The sequence below is a fragment of the Crocodylus porosus genome, unplaced genomic scaffold, assembly GCF_001723895.1.
Source record: "Crocodylus porosus isolate Cpor-Errol unplaced genomic scaffold, CroPor_comp1, whole genome shotgun sequence".
Lineage (NCBI taxonomy): Eukaryota > Metazoa > Chordata > Crocodylia > Crocodylidae > Crocodylus > Crocodylus porosus.
The window spans coordinates 124,035,911-124,058,064 of NW_017728931.1; the positions used below are offsets into that span (position 1 = coordinate 124,035,911).

At 43.1% G+C, this 22,154-nt stretch overlaps 1 protein-coding gene across 1 annotated transcript in view; it reads left to right on the forward strand.

Moving 5' to 3' along the window:
- Positions 1–22,154, forward strand: part of FBXL13 (F-box and leucine rich repeat protein 13) — a gene marked incomplete at its 5' end in the record, with an annotated part of 190,279 nt that overhangs the window by 148,384 nt on the left and 19,741 nt on the right. The window contains one exon of the mRNA XM_019543969.1: positions 16,772–16,855. Coding sequence (XP_019399514.1) covers positions 16,772–16,855 — 84 coding nt within the window. The remainder of the gene's footprint in view (positions 1–16,771; positions 16,856–22,154) is intronic.

Below are 22,154 nucleotides of genomic sequence, written 5' to 3' on the forward strand. Positions count from 1 at the left end.
GTTTAGCAGGGGTCCAACATTGCCCTTGCTTTTCCTCCGGCTCCCCACCTATCTGAAAAAGGACTTTTTGTTGTCCTTGATGCTTGAAGCTTAGGTTATACGGGTTATGCACTGGTGGGTGGGGATGAAGCGTGCCCAGGGTGAGGTGGCAGCATCTCTTCCGGTGCATTGGCTTCTTACCCAGAGGACAGAGAGGGGGAAGGAAAGGGGAGAAGAGGGATGCACCAGCTGGCCCCACACAGCACACTGAACTGATCTCTGTCTCCACCCATCTGAATGGCAGGGTGGGGATGTTTTGTGCCTGCCTTTGGTGGTGTATGATTGGCTGGTGTCACAGGCCAGATGGGCACTGTGAGTGTATCAATTCTATTACAGGCCAACTGGGCACTGCAAGGGTATCTGCCACTGGGCTGTTTGGTTCAGTTTTGGATTGAGAAGGCAAAGTTGGGAGTGAAGTAAAGGCAAATTTATTATAGCTTACACACACAACAGTTAACAGAAAGATAAATGTGATAAGCAGATAATGCAGTATTAAAGAGCTAATAGTAAGTAATAAGAGATAATAACAACATATAGATGGATCAATTCTGTAGCAGGCCAACTGGGCACTGCGAGGGTATCAGACACTGGGCTATTCAAAACAACAGACAGACGTGGGGTGGCAACTTACAGAGAGTCCCTCGATACCAGGTACACGTGAAGTGATTCCAGCAAAATCAGGCATCCCTGATCAATGCTGTCGGAGGGCTTACCGGGGAAGGTCCCTTGATCAGGATCCAATCCTCACTCACACGGGGGTCTGGAGTCCAGGTTTAGAACAGAAAATGACCGTTCTGTTCCCTCCTTCCTGCTGGTCACCTGATGCACGTGCTTTTTTATTTTAGTCTTATGCTAATCTGTTGGCTTTAGAGCCACTCACAATCTTGCCCTATAGCTGTTACCCTATGGGATTGAAAGGTGTTAAAAATTATCAGAAAAAGGTAAGACCCAGCTTTATCCAGTAAGCAAATTACAATGCAGCACCTTTAGGTTTGAAATTGACATTGCTCCGCCTAACCCTTTTAGGTTTTGCTGAATATGCTTTCTTGGGATGTGCTTTTCTGGAATGTGTCGGGTGTGCCAGGCAGTTAGATCCAGTTTTTATTGTCAAGGTTGAACCCTGAGCAAAAAAACCATTATGTCAGCTAATCTTGCAGCTACAGCTTTGCCTATGGGGCCCAGTCAGTTCCACGAACAGTTAATTTATCATTTTGTTTAAACTTATAACAGACAAGTTTCATTTGCGGGTTACAAACTTACAAGCTTTATATTAGCTAATATTACCTGTTTAGGCAAAATACCAAAAGCCTCTAAGAATTTATTGCTTATTAATCCCTCTGGTTCTGGCCGTCATAGCCGGTCAGCAGCCTGCAAATGGGGCCCTGGCTGGACTGAGCTGTGGGACAATCTGAGCCTGGTGGTAGCAGGAACCTCTCATCCGCACCCCGGACAAGTCGCCAGGCTCAGATTGTCCCATGACTTGGCCTGGCCAGGGCTCTATTCACCATGAATGGAGGTCTGCACACCACTGTGCAGGGCAGCAGGGCACAGTGGCAAGCGGGCCTGCTGTTCCTTGCTGCCCTGCTTTCGTCCCCCATGACCTGATGTGGCAGGTAGCAGAGAAGTCACATGGGGATCTCCTTACCCACCGCTGCTTGCCCTGTATTGCCCTGGTGATGTGCTTCCTGCATGCAGGGCTGCACTGAGGGCTGTGCCCCTCAAACCAGGAGCAGGCACAGGAGGCACCTCACCAGGATGAGTGGCGGCAGACGAAGAGATCCCTACCTGACTTCCTGCCGTGCCTGGTTGTGGGGGAGAGAAGCAGGGCAACAAGAAACAGTGGCAAGTGGACCTGCTGTTCCCTGCCACCTCAGGTAGGGCAGCTCCCTGCCACTGTGTGCACATCTGGCAGGGTTGGGGGCCACCTCCAGCTGGGGGAGCAGGGGCTGTGGGTGGGGGAGGAGAGACATGAACAGGGTTAGGGGGTTGGGGGGTTGGTGGGCTGATGCGCAGCCACGGAAAACTGTGGTTACTCAAAACTGTATACCATGGTAGCCAAAATAACATACAGAATATTAACTGTGGATACTCAAAACCGTGGTTGGCAAAACTGTAGTTGGTGAGGGAAATCTGTACTAGCAGTGCATCATGCTTACCTGAATTAGGATGCAAAGAAGACACAATGGAGGCATACACTCTTAGATAGTTGAGGTATAACTAGACCTGGTCAAAAAGTGGGTGAACTCTCTTTAATATTTTGATAGGACTACTAGGCCATTATTTCATTATGAATGAAATCTGAATGTCAGATTCCTAAGTCCATATTTAAGTACCTTCATGGCTTTCAAAATTGTTGGAAACCTAACAGTTTCTGTTGCCTTCTGTATCGTTTTAGCAGTTTAATTTTTAGGCTCCTGTTTCTGAAGAACATTAGTATCATATCAAGAAATAATACTGCATTTATTGCCCTTATGAAGAAACTTACAGGCATCTTAGAAGTATACCTAACAAGGCCCAGTTTACATAGAAACCCAGGTTGACAGCTAATGAAAAATGTAATGAAAAATCCTACTCTGTCTCTGCACAAGGTTAAAATTCTTACCTTGTGACATTGGAAGGGACTAAGAGGAAAATACAGATGAGTAAAACTAGGGGCACTTTAACATGTGCTTCTGGGATACGGCGGCAGTGCTTTAATTAGACTGGCTCTGAGACCCACTTTAATTAAAGTGCCACCATGTCTTGTATCAGAGTCCCCACGCTTAAAAATAGCAGTGAGCTATTCAATGAGCTTTAGTTCAAGTTCCCACCACCGCTATTTTTAAGTGCAGGGATGCTGATACAAGAGATGTAGGAGGCTGCTGGAGTGCAGTAATTGCCATGCTCCAGCAGACTGTATTGGAATTCCAGTGCATCGGAGCAGCCCCTGCGCTCATGTATAGGTGCCCTAGGTGCCTAAACAGGACTTGGGTAGAATTCAGGTGCCTAAGTAGCAAAAAGCAAATGGCCACAAAGTCCATTAGACCCCTGAATCCATTCAGTGCCCACATTTTGGACTTGTGGGCTAAGTACAGAGAGTCAAAAAGCCCAAGGCTAAATTGATTCAATCTTTGCAGATTTCCCTAAGCTGCATAAGTTGAACCAATAATTAAGTGAACTGACATGCACTTTTGTATCCGGAAAGGCAGCCTACAGTCACCTAGACCAGAAGCTGGGGGGCACTAGAGCATGCCTCTCAGTCTGCCTGCCTGCCACTGCTGAGAGCACCTGAATGCAGCAAGTGGGGCCCATTTCTGATTGGCTGCCCAGCACATGCCCTGCCTCCAGTCCCCCGCTGTCTGCCCCCTGCGGGGAGGGAGGGGGCAGTCACTCCAGCCTTAGGCCCATGTGAGGGAGATACCTGCAACTCAGCAGGAGTTCCTTTCACCCTGGAGAGGTCCCCTGAGTGCTGGTTCAGAGGGGGGATTACACCCTTCCACCCGTTAGCGTGGTCCGGCACCAGCTTAGCCTCACCCCCACAGGTGTAGGGGGACCAGAGGTGCAATAAACCAGTTTAACCTAAATCAGTTAAGTTTGATGCTATGTTCATCCAGGCTAAAGGAGGCCTAGTATATAAATCTAAAATCAGATCTATCTGAAACCAGTGTAGGCTATTTTTAAACTGGCGCATGTGCACCAAACTTCTATTCTGTTACAGATTTAAAATGGTTTCTGATCACTTAACCCTGTTTGTGTGTGACATCTGCCCCTATAGGGCTTGTCTTTAATAGTGCAGTAGTGAGACCTAGTGAAAATGAGGATGAGCATGCTCCACCCGTGTCTGGCCTACTTGAGACATGTATGCTTGGGGGTTTGGGTAACCTCTGTGGAAGTGCAGCACTGTGGGGAATTCAACTCAGGTTCTCCATTGTCTACCATGGGTGCCCTGGGCAGCAAGCTATTGAATAAAAAGAACGTCACCCTCCCCACACATGTTTTTGTAAAGCCCAGTCTGTTTCATGTTCTTTGACATTGTCTCACAAAGGAATGTCTAATTTTGGATCCTGACAGAGGTAGGCACTGAACTACACAATACATTCAAGGCTAAATTGCTTGGTAGCAGAATTCTAGGCATTGGTGGAACTTTAATATTGTATAAATGTGATGCTTATGGACCTCCAGAGTTAGGCAGCATTTCAGTGGGATATTTTTTACTCTGAAGTATAAATTTAGTCACCAAACATGTCTATTAGCCTTCTTAAAACCCTTTGTGAATCTACCTCATAGTTTCTATTCATTTGAATAGAACCATAGACTTTAGGGAGAGGGTAAGTGCAGAAATAAAGGTTTGCAGAATTGATTTTCAAATTGGTAAGGCAAAAAAACTAAGTCGGTAGCAAAGGAAAGCCTTGAATGTATTCACCAGGAAGTTTAATACTATTTAAAGCTATTTCTATTTATCTATATCAATTTTCATATATTTTAAAAATATTTTTCTTTTATATTATTTAATTTTACTATGCCAGTAACAATAACATACCCGATCCACATATTTTTCTGTCATTTTTAATGTCCATTTCCTTTCTCCAGTATTTCTAAACCATGTCTGCTTTATTTAAAAAATGTAAATCCCTGCTTTCTTTCTCCTTCCCTTTCTTTCTTCTGTGGGAGGTGAAATCCAGTGGGATGTTTTCTACCCACACATAATTGAAACATAAGCTATATAGTATAATATTTTTGTTTTTAGGTTTCTCATTAAAAAGGATATAAGGTTGTTAGATCTGTCTAGCAACAAGCATGTTTCAGACATCTCAGCCATAGGATATTTAGGGCATAGTGTGCTGTAGATAGGATATGAACAAACATATAGCATATATACCGACTGTTTTTGTGAGGATTCTTTTCCCTTTCAACTTACATTTCAGAAAGTATTTCCATATTTATTGAAAATCAAAATGATTTTGATAAATAACACATGTAGTGCAAAGTTTCAAGCATGTTTTTATAACAAAGTTTTTTTTTCCTATCCTCCTTTCATATTCAGAAATGCTTTGGGGCAGCCACAAATCCAGAAAAAAAAAATCAACCTAAATTTTGGAAATTTAGAAAGATATAAAATTAAACAACAGAATACAGGAATTTAGGAGGTAAATAGTCATTCAACCTTAACTAAAGCAGTTGCCATTTCTTCTTTTAAAATTTAGATAAACACAATCGTATTGCGAAGTATGTAGTTCTTGAAAAAGATGAACTTCATATCCTTCCTGAGGATCTTTTGAAGCTTTACACCACCAATTTTTCAGAAATGCCTTTGGGCTGGGGCCTTGTTTGTTAACATGTTTGCAGAGTATTGACAGCTCTGGTACCTTCGTCCCACACTACAAAAATGATCCAAAATAAGCCCACTCAAGCAACTGTAGAACATTGTTTGGTGCCTAAATGTATCCCAATCCATTTTGATCTGAAAGGTTCTCCAGGTGTTTATACCTAGGCTTCTTAGCATGCACAGAAGCCCCTCATCAGAGAAGCCAGATACCTAACCCCATTGTTTTGTAGGTGGCATGGTTTGCCTAAGTCCTTGGGAGTGGATCTGTTTTGAGTGCATATAGTAGCTCAAATCAGCAGCACTGAGTTCAGCATGAAGCATGGCATCCATGGCTAGTGTCACTCAAAAATGTGGTTGGAGGAGGAGGACATATTGTTGGCTGTAGTGCTGATGGTGCCTATTTTTTTTCATAATATTTTGGTGGTTAAACCACACGTATAGGAAGTGGAAGATTTATAACTAGCCGGAGGGAATTCAGTCCCATATTTTCCACTGCTGAGGGCAGGGGCCTGGTCACCGGCCATAGAATTGTCTAGGTAGGCAGGAGGGATTCATGTGGCCAGAACAAGGCAGATGGAGCCTGATTCTGAAGCCTAGGTTCTGATCCTTTCCCAGGATTGTTTCTGCTTGTTATCCAATTACTGACTAATGGGCAATCTATAAACAGTTCTGGGAGTAAAAACCAAGACCCAGAAATCTTCCCTTTCAGCAGGCTGCTGTGATCAGTGGCTTGCAAATCATGGTTTCTCTTGCTTGGTCTCCTTCTGGCCTGTGCATTCCTTTCTTCCAGCTTCAACAGGAGATGAGACACCTATGCGCTTTTGGAGGTGGGAGACGTGAGTATGTATCACCTCAGGTTGAGTGGGGCCTAGAATCCAGTCTAGCACTTCCTGCTTTAATAAGCTCTTATACAAGAAATGGGTGGTGACATCACCAGTGAATACATTGCCGAGAAAGATTGGAGTTCAAACATGCTCTTCTGTGTAGTGTTTCCTGTTGGCTGTCTCTAAATCCCTTCCTGCTTCCCTTCAGATACATTAATGTGAATGATCTAGTACATGTAGTTTAGTGATGTAATGCAAAAACAGGTAAAGTATATGCAAAATTGGACCAAAAGGTTCTTAGTCAATTTTTAAAAATCAAAGATAAAAACAACAGAAAATAAGACTGTGTTTTCCCCATGGCAGTTTCAATATTTCCTTCCACGCCCAGCCTTAGGCATGGAACACTTCTGAACTAATTGATAAAAACCTCTCTGTTTACCTCCTTCACATCTTTACTCAAGAATCACCATTGGTTCAGCATTCAGGACTCATCCAGTCAGTAAAAAGTTATTTGCATGCCATTCAAGGATGTCCAATTTCAAAATACACAGAAATCATCAGGAACTGTGCTGCAGTTTACCCATGTTCTCTTACTATGTGTTTGAACATAGTAGCTTTGATAGGATTAGGTCCTCACTGTTCTACTACAACATAAATATTTAATAATATTGTAACAGTAAGTTGCTAAACAGGTTCCAGTAAAAAGTACAGGCTAGATTCTGGTTAGACTTTCATAGGCATATATCCAGAGAAATTCCCTGGGCTTCAGGTGGTACTATTCCAGATTTACAAGGATTTGAAATCATCATCTGGCTCAATATTTTTAGTCTGTTAGAAAATTGATGAGAGAGAGGCTTGTAAGAGACAAGAGGGAATTTATTCACAAACCCCTGTAGATGTTACTAGCAACAGCTGGTTAATGAATTATATGCCTTGTGTTCTCAGAGGAAAGTGGGTGACAAATTATGCACCAACCACATTTCTAGTGAGGAGGAAGACGAAATGTTAAAAGAAATTTAATGAACTCCAGATCCAGATGGTTTTACCTCAGAATGCTGAAGGAAACAGAGGTAGTGCAACTTGAGTACAAAGATCCAAAATATTTTAAGAAATAGGGAGTGAAATTAGCAAGTTTTCAATGTGCTGAATACCCACACTTTGAGCTGGAGTCATGGGGAGTTGCAGGGCCTCAGAAGTTTGAAAATCTGGCTGTTTTGTGCTTTGTTTTTTACACAATAAAAGTTGTGTTTGATTAGAAATTGTGCTACTTGAACTAGATATCAAATGTAAATATATTTTTCAAAAAGTCCTCAAGTCTATCCACAAACAATTGAGTATGGTATAGGTATTACTACATGAAATTCTATGGCATGTCTTGTGTGACAGGAAGGATATGTCTACACTGCAGTCAAAGTTATCACATCAGTTCACATAGACACATCCAAGTCAATTTTAACTAGCAACTCTGGGGCAGAGCTGTATTGCTACCCAGTGCGTCCACAGGTGGTGGATACTGGAATGACCTTCAGGGAATGTTTTCTGTGAAATAAGCAGGAGTAACTGATGAATAAGCAGTCATGGACCAAGCAGCAGTGGCACCACCAGGATGTGGGGAGGACAGCAGTTGGCAGTGGTTTCCCTCCTGAAAAGCCAGGACATATATCCTTTGATGGTGTTGTGACATGGCGAGTACAGGTTGCCTCTATAATAAGCCTGCCCAGCCTCCAGCCGTAGTCTACAGGTCCTCAATGGCCAAGCAGGTGGAAGAAGATGTTAGAATCTCAACAGCTGCGAAGGCAGATGAAGGTTGCAGCAGAATGAGACCCCCAGTTGTCTTGGTCTCTTTGCCATTGGATCAAGGTCCTGTTCTGTCAAGAACAGTGTGGAAGCTGTTGTGCAGCAGCTTCTCCACAATAAAAGAAGTCACACAGGCATCTTCCATGCCAGCACATTCCTCAAACCCACTGGGGAACTGTTAATGGCAATAGGAACAGGATTGTGAGGTCTGGAAGCTCATAGTCATGAACCAGCATGAAGGCAGCAGATACAAGAAGGTCATCTAGCACTTGGATGAGACAGGAGTGTGACTGTGTGACTGAGCGGCCCTCTCCAGGATTTATTCTGCTCACCTAACATGGGGAGGGAACTAGAAAGGTGCCTGTCTAATACAGTGTTCTGTATTTCTTCCTGACTGGATAACTGCATCCAGTGGAATCACCTTTACTTTTTTTTTTAAAATACCAGTGAAGATGCACCATTATTTTTGGGATCTGGAACATCAGGGCCCTCATGGACAACCCTAATAGTGAACACCCAGAGCAGCACACTGCAATCATGGCCTGAGAACTTAGGCATCACAACATCAGTAAAGCTGCACTGAGCAAGACCTGGCAAGTGGGAGATGGGCAGTTCAAAGAACATGGAGGTGGAGAACATGGAGCCATTAACCTTTGAGGTTAAAATAGGAGTTAAGCAAGTCTGTGCCATTGCCCCAACACTCTTCTCAATATTCTTTGTGACAATGTTACATCTGACTACCAACAAGCTTCCAGCCAGAGTGAATGTAAACTCCTGAATGGATGGTAAGCTGTTTAGTTTCAGTCAACTCCAAGGCAAAACCAAGACCACCCCTACCGCAGTCATTGAGCTCCAGTATGCTGATGTTGCTGTAGTGTGCACTCCCTCAGAAGCAGACCTTCAGGCAATCGTCAACATCTTTACCAAGGCATACAAGAAAATGGGACTGATACTTAATATTCAGAAGACTAAAGTCTCCACTAACAAGCTCCTGATGAACAGTCCCCATCTCCAGTAATCCAGATTCATGGTGAGACTCTGGAGGACATTGAGTATTTCCTGTAACTCGGAAGCCATCTGTCACAGAAAGCTGACATTGACAAAGAAATCCAACATTGCCTCTAAAGTGCAAGTGCAGCCTTTGGATATCTGAAGAAATGGTTGTTCGAAGATCACAACATCAGTTCTGAAACCAAGCTCATGGTTTATCAAGCAGTCTTGATCCCCACCTTGCTGTATGGAGCTGAGAAATGGACAATGTACAGGAGACATTTAAAGTTGTTGGAGAAATATCATCAACACTGCCTGTGGAAGATCTGTCAAATGTAGTGGGAAGAGAGATGCACCCCTGTTAGCATCCTCCTGCAAGCAAACACTATGAGAATTGAGGGAATGATAATCTGAGATCAACTTTGTTGGGCCAGCCATGTCATTCAGATGCCTGACTCCAAACTCCCAAAGCAAGTTCTGTTCTCCCAGCTCAGCCGAGGCCTATGCTCAAGAGGAGGGCAGAGAGAGTGCTTCAGGGACATCCTCAAGGCCACTTAAAAAAATGCAACATTAATGGGAGACTGTCAACTAATGGGAGACTGTCACCCAGGACCACCCTAAATGGAGGAAGAGTCTGTTGCAGGGATGTCAGTACTTTGAAACCTCACAAGAACAACAGGAGATGGAAAAGCAGGAGCAACAGAAACAGCATTTTGTGACCCAAATCAAGAATCCAGCACCACCTGCCCCACACAGAAACATGTGTCCAAGCTGCAATAGAGTTTGTCAATCCCAGATAGGCCTCATCACCCATCTCTGGACATGAAGATAAGACTATCATGGAAGCCATTTGTCCTCAACTGCAAGAGATTCCTGAAGAAGAAGAGAAAACCAGCAAGTTAAGGTACTGTTAACAGTGTTTATTCAGTTTCTCAGGTGGGCTTTGCAGCCTGACGTAAGTTTTGGGCTGCCACAGCTACATTGTTCAAAGTGACCTGTGAGAGCTAAAACTTGTTTATGTGAGGTGTAGTGCTGGCATACCCTAAATGAGAACAACCCAGCTCCAGTCCAGTGCAGGCTGGGTGGCTTCAGTGTCATGTTAGTGGCAGGGGCACTTCCCCACACCCATGATGGGGCCAGGCAGCTGCAAGATGCACTTGTGCCACTGATACTGCTCCCAGTCCCCCCACTCAATGGCTGCAGTGTGAACACAGATGCCAGCTGGTGGGGAGTTGAGCCATAACCAGGTATTTGCAAACTGTCTGTACTGTCACCACTTCTCTCTACCCCCGCCCTTTCTTTCTCCCCCTACCTAAAGCTGTGGCATGGGCACAGCTGGAATCTGGGGGCAGGGAGAGGCAGCTGTATCACAGACACAGCTTGCAGATACCTGGGCTGCACCCACACTGTGGCTGGGAGAAGCAGCTGTCATGTGGGCACAGCTCCCAGCTGGCTGGTCCCAGTGTAGGTGCAGGCAAAGCCCGCTACTGCTGATACACCACTGAAATCACCTGGCTCCTGTCAAACCCACGTTTAGATAATTGATGAGATAAATAATAATGACTATTCAAATTCAAGATATGCTAATAAACTTATTTTCTGGAATATTATACAGATAGCAAAATAGAGACCATTTCTACACAGATTAATATTATTAATAGTGATTCTCTAATAGTGCTATTATCAGTAAGGTTAAACAATGTAATTTATAGTATAAAACTTGCCTAATAATTGAAGACAAAATATTATAACTTTCTTCAGATTTCTTAAAGGCAAAACATCAAGCTGAAATTTTAAATTTAATTGTAATTAGTAGCCTGATTTTTAGAAATTTCTATTGATTTTGGCACTTCTTTCAAGTTTTGCCAGCTGTTGAAGACTCTGTTGTGCTGCAGGAGCTTGGACTGACAAACAGCTGGGCCAAACAGTTGTTTGTAAGTCCCACCCCACTATAACAGGGGTCAAGGAACCATGGTATTTGAAAAAGAAAAGTGCAGCAGGCAAGGTTTGCAGCCTGGTGCAAGTAGCTAACCAAGGGCCAGCTGCAGAGAAGCAAGCAACCTGCGGGTAGATAAAGAAGAGTTATAGAGCTTCTGGCAGCTGTCTGTGGTAAGGTGCCCCTGCAATAATCTATAGGGTAGTACTCTAAGCAGGCAGGTAGCTAAAGGTGAGCTGGGCAAACCACAGCAGATCACAATAGGCTGGGTAATGAGCTAAGCAGAAACTCCTGGATCAATTACAGACAGGGCAGGCTGGCCCCGACCTCTGCAAAGAGAGGACCTCCAGGGATATAAGGCTGTTGGAAATCAGCCCACAGGCATCCAAGGTACCCTAGAAAGCTAGAAGGAGATGGCTAAGAGGGGAAGTGGGGGTGGTTATGGGATAGGGACTCTGAGTGGGCTTTAAGTATTTCAGTGTGAAGTAGTTGGCTTGTGTTTCTGTTTCTGACCAGAAGTTTGAGTTTGCCTACAGGGGAGGTCAGAAGCCACATGAGGACCGTGCCTGGGAGGCACTCTATGACATTAGGGCTGAAGCCAGGATAGAGCCCTGCAAGAGACTTGGACTTGATCTTTACATTTTGGGACTGTCCCATCCAATTAAGGATGGATGGTCACACTATGGCAAGGTATTAGCAGAACTTGTGCATAGAGTTCCCTAGGCCAATACAGTGAAGACCTACACTTCTTTTTGAATGAAGATGCAGGCAAATAGGAACTATTGCTTCTACTCTCTAGCAATAGTCTGGAGTGGCAAGTGTCACTTTTATTACATCTTTTATGTGAAACAATCAATGTAATTTTGGTTTTATGAAGTTCAAGATGGCTTTTTGCATGTGCTTAAGCCCTTGATTTTTCAATTGAACACTTAAAACATGCCTTAATTCTAAGCATAGATCTCACTTGGGACCTACGTATATGTTTATCTGCTTGTCTGAACTAAATGAAAATGGGAAACCTGAATCTCTTGCAAGTTTCTTGTAAGAGATGCCAATATATGTGTATCCACTGGAGAAAATTCCATTTTATATTTTCCAGAAGAAATTGGGATTTAGGATTTGATTTTTTTTTTATTGGTACTTATATTCAGCTGCCTATATTTCCAAAACTGGCACATACATGTTATCCTCTTTCTCCCAACATTATCATTATACTGTCTACATCTGGCGTCCAGAGCATATTTACACATTGTTATTTCTGTCTCATGTTTCCCATTTGTTCAGCATGACTGTTGTGAAAGACAATGGATACTTTGCCAACCAAACTATTAACACAACATTCCTATGGAAGAAGATGACCAATTTGTTTTCAGGAGGCTTACTTTGTAGTTTGGTTAAGTTTTAGTGATGTGTAGATGCTGGTATTGGCAGCAGTGTAAATTAAAAAACAAAAATCTAATTATTTTGAGGGCTTGAAAGTTAGAGCTAGGTTGTGGCTGGTCCAGTTATCCACAATAAAAACAATAGAAAGCCCAAGGAATCTTCCAGGCTTCTTGTGCTCTTAACCAAAGGAATTGCCAAAGTTGCAGTCTTGTTATTATCTTTAACACAGGCTGTTTCCAGCTAGCATAATCCCTCCACTCCTTCCAGGATAGTGTGACTCGACACCACTTCCAACATGAGCTTGTGCCTAACAGCAGCTGTTTGGCTCTTAATTTTTGGCCTAATTAAAACAAGAACTTGAATGCAGATTTGTTTGTAAGTTGCTTTTTTAATTGGAATTTTGAATATGGATTCTTGAAGGAAATCTGTAGAACATTCTACTGGATGGAAATGCTGATTTGCTTGCTGGCAGAGAATATATTCATACAGCTCTGCTTCTTCCACTTTCTTTTCTCTCTTATATGAATACGTTCATTGTTTACTTGTGTTAAACAAATTATTTCTACAAAGACCTCACAGCAGTTTTTATATAACTTGGCTGGAATGAAGAGATCTGTACAAAAAGTACACATTTTTTACTTTCCAAATCTGGCTGGTAGAGATAAGAAATATAGATCACATGAAGAAGGCTCCATAATGAACACTTGGAAATTTTAATGTAAAAAGTTGATGTATAATGAAAATTAGTTTGAGCTGTGTTGAAGACGAGAATACCAGCAATGTAATATTTACTTTATGCATGTGTGAGCATGGCTTTGTAAAGCAAATCATTTTCGTGAGGAGAGGAGAGACCAAAGGAAAGAGACTCGGGCTATGTTCTTCATCCTGTTATAAATTTTCTGTGTGACTTTGGGCAACTAATTTAGCTCAACCCCCCATATAACATTTTCTTTTGTAAAATGTAGGTAATAGTTCATAGAGTCTTATTTAAGTAAATTATTTAATGACTTCACAAGGAGTGGCAGTCTTCAGATGGGAGATATCATTTGCAATAAGGCCAGGATTCAGATTAGTTCAGCAGATGCATAAAGGGTATGTAGGTACATTAGTTGCCTGAGTAGCAAAGAGTGATATATGCCAACAGCTCCAAAACTTGTTAGATGCCTAAACATATTATGCACCTCCATTTTGGACTGCACGTGTCCGTAAGCAGTTAGATTCAGCCTTGTGTGCCTGCTCAGAACTGACCTGTAGTGTAGGCACTTTCAAGTCTCACTCCTGCCCCAGTTTCCTGATTATTCAAAGTTTGAGCATGGGAGGCACCCAAACTCTACTCAAGTGTCTAGACAGGCCCCAGCCATTTGGCAAGAAAACATACCTAATGCTTCGGAGCAGCCTCTGCAGTTCACCCAAGCTACTAACAGATAGAAAGGGATGCAAACAACCACCATAAAAGGCACGTGGAGCATCAGCTTAGTGTAAGGCAAATGTCAAGTGTTCTATGTGTAAGACACAGAGAAAGAGGCAACTGCAGGTGGAGGGGTGTCTTAGGAAGATTAGAAACTGTAGGGTGGACAAATAAGCTGCATAGTGATTGGGAGTAGATTAGTGGACCAGGATTTAAGAGGGGACTTTACAGAGCTGGAGGGTCAGGTTTAGGACCCAGGGGTTAGAGTGGGGAGGGAACTAGATAGCTTTTGAAGAGGCTTTTTGGAGTGTGTGTGGGTGGGGTGCCACAGGACTAGGGATTGGGGAGGGAAATCATGGGTAAAAAGGGAAAAGGAAAGTCAGAGAGCAAGGTCCATGTCCAGTTTGCAACAAAGGCTTTGTGTTTCAACAACTACTGACCAAGGAGAACAAATATGAGTGATTAAGGAGCATGCATGGTGCTCACATCCTTATGGTGATTCATCCTGTGGAGCAGCATTTCTCAATCTGCGGGTCATGACTCAAAACTGGGTCACAAGAATATATGAAAGGGTTGTGAACAAACTTTAAAAATGGATTCTCCTTCAAAGGAGAAAAAACATGGGTTTTCCCTTGCAGGCTGGTAGTTCCAGCCTGCGAGGGGCTGCTTGGGCCCCCGCCCGCCCCACACACTGGAGGGCTAGGGGCAATAAGTCAGGAGTGAGAGGCACCAGCAGGGCCAGGGGGCCATTTTCTACTTAAACTATTTACTGGGCTGGGACTGGCCATCGATGCTCATGAATGGGTCCTGGTACAAAAAAGGTTGAGAGCCACTGCTGTGGAAAATTATATGAGAATTCTTAGCTGAGATAATCTAGTTGGGGGATGGTCCTGCTTTGAGCAGGGGGTTGGACTAAATGACCTCCTGAGGTCCCTTTCAACCCTAATATTCTATGAATTCCATCATGTGGTACTGTTCCTGGAGGTTCGTTGGCTTAGTGGATAGCACCCTTGCGTATATAAAGAAGCCTAGAAGATAAGGTCCTGTGTACATTAGCCAACAGTAAACATTATGGTGTGTGCAGTGCACACAGAGATTACAGATGTTGTCACAACACAGGGTTGTGCCATTGTGCCTATTCATAGGCGATGCTTAAGGAGGGCATGGGGGGGCACATGCCCCCCCGAGACTGGCCACCACTGAAGCTGCTGCCAGCTTCTGCGGGCGGTCGCCACTTGCCACCCAACCCCCTCCACCCTCGCTGCTGCTGTGGCCATTGTCCCCACTTGCTGCTTGCTGTCCTCCCCACCCTGCACTGGCAACGCCAGCATTTGTGGGCAGTCCCAACTGCCGCCTACAAATGGTGCCCCCCCAGTCTTGGGAGGCACCAGTCGTTCATGTGCCTACTTCTGCTCCCAGTCTGGTCTTTGCAGCCAGTTCTGCTATGTCAAGTGTTCTAATAGCAGGCTACTTGGTAAGCTTTCTCTGACCTTCACCTCTCTCCACGCAGCATATGCCCACCCCAAAATGGCACAGTTGCCATATGCAGACCAGACCCCACATAAGTCTCTACAAGGTAGTTCTGACCCCAGAGCCCTCTGGTTCTGAATGAGTATCTTGCAGGAGTGACCTGTGGTCTGTGCAGCTAGCAGACACAGTGATGGGTAGAGCTTCTCCCGCCCCCCCCAGTTGCTCAGTGTTCTTTGCCTGTTATCTTTGTGTCTGTGGTGACCGCAGCATACAGAGACTGATCTATGTCACATTGCTTCATTCTTTTGCTGGAGAGGCAATATGCTGAGGGCAAGGTGAGGTAAGGAGGATTTGTTTGGAGGAAGGAACAGGAGTGGGAGGTGATGTGAATTCCAGGTCTTAGCTGCTGGTTGGAGCCTGAGGGTGTGTGTAGACAAAACAGGAGTCCTAAATTGAATTTAATTTAGGGCCAAGTAAACCCCCCCCCCCCATGTTGTGTGCACATCCATGCATTTACCTGCCTCTGGTGGCGGGGAGGGGAGGACAAGCTGCCAGCAGGTGGAGTGGTCCCTGGGCGGGGGGGCTGGTGCTCCCCTCTGAGGCAATAGCGCCCCCCCAGGCAGCACCCTCCCACAGGCACCCAGCTCAGGCAGTCTCAGGAGGTACTGTAGCTGCGGAGGGAAGCACTAGGCCCCTGCACAGCTCAGGCAGCAAGGCAGGTTCAAGGGGGAAAAAAAGCTGGCTCACCACTTTTTTCTTTTCTTGGACAGAGCCTGCCTTCCCGGGCTGCTGCCAGGCTGCCTGCACGGGCTTTCTGCAGAGCCCCTGAGCTGCACGGACCCTGGTGCTTCACTCCGTGGCTGTAGGGCAGCAAACTAAAACTCCTCAGAGGAGTTTTAGTTTGCTGTGCCCTAAGTCATTTAAGGCACATTATGCCACCGAATTTGCTACAGCAGCTGGAATTACGGTGCAATTTGCTGCCAATGTGTGCAAACACCAACACCATTAAAGTGATACAAAAGCATTTCACCTGCTTTACAGTGTCATGCACACATGCCCCTCATTTCATCTACACGTGGCCTGAGCAGAATTTCAGTAGATAGAGCAAACGTGCGTTTACATAGGACCCCTGAATAGAACTTCTTCAGACAGAGGACACTGCTTCATGTAGCTCCAGTATGTTTGGGGGTCTCGTGTGTTTGAGATTCAAGGATGCTGTTCTTGGGCACTCTCCCATTTCCTGCTTGCCTGTTATGAGCTACTTGCTCAGTGAGCTCTGTGGATTGCCCTTGGGAGGTGCAGTATCCCCTATGTCTATAAAGAGAGACTTGGCATGTAAATATGAATCACAGACCTGACTTGTGTTAGTATCTCCACTGACCCTATGGTGATCCTAAATTCCTAACAAGTTCAATTTGAATTTACTTCCTTGGCCAGGTGCACAAGGGTTAGGTGGGATGCTGCCTAGGTGGAAGCATATGCTGAATCACTTTTAATTCTAATCTAAGCATATTCATCTAGTCCAAGTGTGTTATCGTCACTGTCATAGCTTTAAAGACTACAGTATTATAGAAATGTGTGTATGAATTTAAGCTGAAATTTATATGGAATATTTTTAGGGCTTGGGAGCCCTTGGCAACAGTGGAAGAATGAAGGAACTTTCTGTGTCAGAATGTAAGAAGATCACCGATATCGGGATTCAGGTAAATCAAGACTTTTATAGGGATGTCCTCTTGGAAGTCCCTCTGTTTGTTCAACTTAACCATGTCAAAAGTTGAGCTACTTATTTTCCTTTTAACCCATCATATTTCCTTCCATCACCCAATCTGAATGTCAGTATTATCGTTTTTCTTCTGGCCATTAGTAACTCTTTAAGATTCCTTTGTGCTGTCTTTAATATCCTCCGCTTCCAAAATGTCAACTACTTTAGTCTCTCTTTCAGCCTTCCTTCTCATATTTTTCTTTTCCAGTCAATCTAAAATTTGGCAGCCAAATACTTTTCTTTCCTGGTGCATTATCCATGATTCTGCTTCACTTTCAAAGAGCTGCACAGCTCTGCTTTGCCTTATATCTTGCACTTACTCTATGTCCATCCTTCTGATTTGGTCACTTCTCTCACCTTATCCTTTTCTGTTTCCTTCATTTTATCATTTCCTTTTCCATGTGGTCACAACCCTAACTTTGCCTAATTATAAATCTAAAATAAAACCAGAAGTTAAATAGTTAATAGCATTGTTAAATCAGAGACAAATATCGTTGATATGAAAGAAATCACTTTACATTTCTCTTATTGTTTGAGATTGTCTGCAGCCTCAGGCAGATATTGCTGCATAGGCAACATTTAGTTCACTGTCTGAACATCATTTAGAAGCTTTGAAATCATATAAAGCTTAGGAATACATTTTTTAATGAAAACTTATTTTCTAAGGAAGCACAAGATAGCAGACACAAGGGAAAAGTCCTCGCTTACTCAGCTACACTGCAACAGTCCAGCCTGATCCTTTCTTACTAGTCACAAAGCTTTTTCACTATATCTGATTTATTCTTTAAGCTCTTGGGGGATGCTTGCTTTCTGCTGACTTGCACAGTGCCATGCAAAGGAATATGACAACTGCTGGTCCCTGATTCCACTCACCCAAACATTCCTTGGCTGCTTTCACAATTTGTCCCCACTTATTTCTGTCCAGGACATATTTCTCTCATTGCTTGTAATTCATGTGAAGAGCACTTTGCTTCTGTCTCAAGTATTACATCTCAGTCTTCTCCTTGGTCAGCTGTGGGGTTAAACACCTTAGGAATGGCCTTCGGAGAGATACTTGGCTGGTCTGTCTTTTCTGATTTTACTCTAAGGAAATTGTTTGCATATATTATGCTTGGTTATTCATGATCTCCTGCAGGTCATCATTATAACTTCATCTCATATCATTCTGCCTTACTGGCCCAAACTTTGATTCAGTATTTTTTTCAATGGTCATCTTTTTTAATAAGTGATATAAACTGTCATTAATATTTCATAATGGAACAAAGAATAAATGTATGCCATTTTGACTAGGAACAGATTTCTTAGCTGTTGTAGAAAGGAAAATGTCATGAGCTCTGCAGTAGTTTGAAAAAACATTAAAAAAAATGGGGGATAGCGGGGCAGGCCCTATGAGGAGAGGCTACGGGACCTGAACCTGTTCAGCCTCCACAAGAAAAGGCTGAGGGGGGATCTAGTGGCCTGTTATAAACTAGTCAGAGGGGATCAGCAGGCACTGGGGGAGTCCCTGTTCCCCCAAGCACTGCCAGGAGTGACCAGGAATAACGGTCACAAGCTGGCGGAGGGTAGATTTAGGCTGGATATCAAGAGGCGCTACTTCACAGTCAGGGTGGCTAGGATCTGGAACCAACTTCCAAGAGAAGTGGTGCAGGCTCCTACCCTGGGGGGTTTTAAGAGGAGGGTAGATGAACACCTTGCTGGGGTCATTTGACCCCAGTACTCTTTCCTGCCATGGCAGGGGGTCGGACTAGATGATCTACTCAGGTCCCTTCCGACCCTAGAAACTATGAAACTATGAAATGTTAAAACTTCAAATGCAAACTTTATTCAAAGGTTATGATGAAGCTAATTAATATCTGGCAACTGGCTGTAGTGCATATGCTTTAAACTGTGCATTTAGCTGGTTAATTTATTATCCAATATATAATAAACATCTTCCTACTCAGTTAGCTGACCAGCTTAAGCAAGTTTCATCATACAAAATGTTATTTTAGTAATGTTTCTATTTTGAAATAACTGTTTTATTGTATCATTTTGATATTGACTATGTACAACATTCAGGTAAAATCGTGACCAAGAGATATTTTCTCTTGTGATATGAAAGATTAGGCTAACAATGTTTTCATATGTACTAGAAGTTTAGAAATGCCCTTGCATCTTTGTGTAGCAGTTGCTTATGGCTAGCAACCACTCTACGAGCAGTTACAGTTTCATAATGTAAGTAGAATGGAAGAGTAGTTAAATGATATAGAGACAAACTTTGTTTTGAAGCTGCCCAGAGTTTGAAGTTATTAACTATTTACATTTATTGAAAGCTAAGATCTATGGAAGAGGTAATTAAAATAGATCATTAATTTTTTTTTTACCTCACAACATCTAGATGAAAACAATGATGCTAATATATCATTTCAGTTTCATTTCACAGGTACAACACATCTTGATTAATTGTTTAAAGCTCTTCATTAATTTGAGTCATACAGCATCTGTTTACAGTTTCTAACAGGGATGATATTTCCCATCTGAATATTTGTCATTTATACTATGCTCTGAAAGGTTACATGCATACTTAAATTTTGATTTAGTAGCACTAATCAGTTAATTCTGGTAATAAAAAAAAATGTTCTTTTTCTTCTTTGGGAAACAGCAGCTGAGGCCCATACATTAAGAGTGTGTTGGCACTTTTCAGCAAGTTGTGGATGTTGAATAGCTATAGGTTTGTACAAACAGAAGATGTGCACACATTTATACATTTATCTATGAATCCACACAAGCTAATGTTCTGCACATGCAACATATCACAGTTGATACAAGATAAACAGTTTTATATGATTCCTCCTTGTAGGCTCCAAGCACTTTTACATGTGCTCCGGGAAGGGGTGAGAGCCATGCTAATTAAAGCACTGCTGCAGGGGTACTCAAACTAAAACTCAAACGAGCTTTAGTTCAAGCATCCCCGCCACCATTTTTAAGCACAGAGATGCTGATACACGAGACACAGGAGGCTGCTGGAACGTGGCAGTTACCATGCTCCAGCAGGAGCAATTAAATCAAGCCTGCTCCAACATGCAGGAATTCCAGCACATCGGAGCAGTCTCCACGCTCATGTATAGGCGCCCTAAAGGGCCACCTGCACTGTTCCCATATGGCATTAGTTAGTGCTCTATTCAGATGTGCCATAGACGCTGGCTGTTCAACTTCTCAGAACTCAAGTAGGAAAGTCCACTTAAGTGTGGTTTGGAGAGTAACCCAAGACTTTCTTCTCAGAGACCAAGCCAGCACCACACTAAGTTCCAGCTCAGGAGACGGTGTGCACAGTGTGGGTGCAACAAGTCTCCATACAACACTACCCAAGCCCTGTACTGGCGTAATGACATGTACATGTTCTAATACACTCATTTCATAAAGTATTTAAGTGCAGGCATACATTCCACTGACTTCAAGCACAGGCTAACTGCTTTACTGAATAACAGTTGAACTGCCATATTTAAGGTTAAGCACATGCTGAGCAAAGTCTTAAATCAGTAGTGCTCAATCTTTTGGTCTCCCAGGCCGGATGAGTAGCTTGGAGCTGGTTCTCAGGCTGGATTGGGCCCTGTGCCACCTAAATTGGGCCCTGCACTGCCTCTGCTGGACCCCACGCTACCAGATTGGGCCCTGCACCACTTCATGCAGCCCAGCATGGCTGATGTAGTGCATAAGGCCACATTAGCCAACCTGCAGGGCTCCCCATGGGTCCAGAACACTGGTAGCAGAGGAGCAGCGATTAATGTTTTTGGACCAGTGAGGAACCCTCCAGGCTGGATATAGTGATTACACAGGCCAGGCGCTGAGCGCCTCTGGTCTAAAGTTAAAAAAGAGAAACAGAGGAAAATAATAAGAAACAGAGGAAGATAATAAGTGCACTAAATACTTCAGATTTAATTAATTGCATGTAATTGTATGTTTGTTTATTGATATGGCTATGAAAAAACTATAATATGTTATTCATTGAATAAAAGCATTTCAGAAAGAATAAAAGTGACATAGCATGTCAGAAACTGTCAGATAGGCAGTGCCAGTCATGAAAGAATACACCCAATAGAACTAGTTGAAAAATACTATATATTTTCAGTGAATATTTCCATATACATTTTTCATTAAGATTTTTCTTTTCCAGTAAAAAAATGAAATGAAAATATATGGTTCAATGTTAAGTTTTTAGTTTGCTTAGAAAAGTTGCATCAAAATACAAAAAAATATATAATTAAACTTTGTGAAGTATTTCAATATAAATAACGTATTTTTCTACAGAACTGAATTTCAGTCAATTTGTTTACAGGCTTTAATATCCATGTGAGTATGGGAGGAGAAGACAGAGGGATTAGTCATATGAGCACTAAGCAAAACAGAAGCATCAGAAATGAAAAGTTACAAGGGCAGAAAGTTGTTAAGGCTTATGGAAATTCTTGAAGGTTAGAACAAGGAGCTTGAATTATGCAGAGAATCAAGTAGGGTTTGAATGTTGCAACTGTGATGGTTCAGGAGATGTATAAAAGTAAAGGGTTTTTTGTGATATCTTTTATTGGACTAACTGTATAGTTGGGAGAACTATTGGACAGGCTTCTAGGAGGAGGGAGAAAGTGATGAGGCTTGTTATCAGCGTTTTGGAGAGAGCAGATGTTTGGATGACAGGACTATCAGGAAGCTACAAGAGAAAATGCAGCCATTGAAATCTAATGCGACCAAGACCTCGACCATGGTTTTTGTGCTGTAAACAGAGATGAATGTATATATTAGGAGAATTTTAGTGATCTGGGTTAGAGAGGAGGGGAACAGTGCAAGAGGACTACAGTAATGCTGTGAGCCTGAGGCCAAAGGAAGACGATACAATTGCCAACAACATTAGAAAGTGGGAAGGAGAGGGGGGATCTTGGAATAAAGATGAGATGGTAAGTTTATGACATGTTGATTTTGATTTGGTTGCAGAAGTCTAAAAGAACATTTCAGAGGGCTCAGAAATAAGTCTGATCAAAGGAGAGAGTTGAGGATGGAATTGTATATCTGGGAACCATCTGTGTTGATATAATAATTAGAGTTAAATAAACAGATTTATATGATCCCTCCTTGTAGGCTCCAAGCACTTTTACATGTGCTTTACAGGCTGGCTGACCTGCTCCACCGGGCTTTAAACTAAGCCCGCTGGGGGATGCGGGGACTACTGCCACCGCTGGCCTGCTGAGTGACCAGCCAGCAGACCAAGGCAC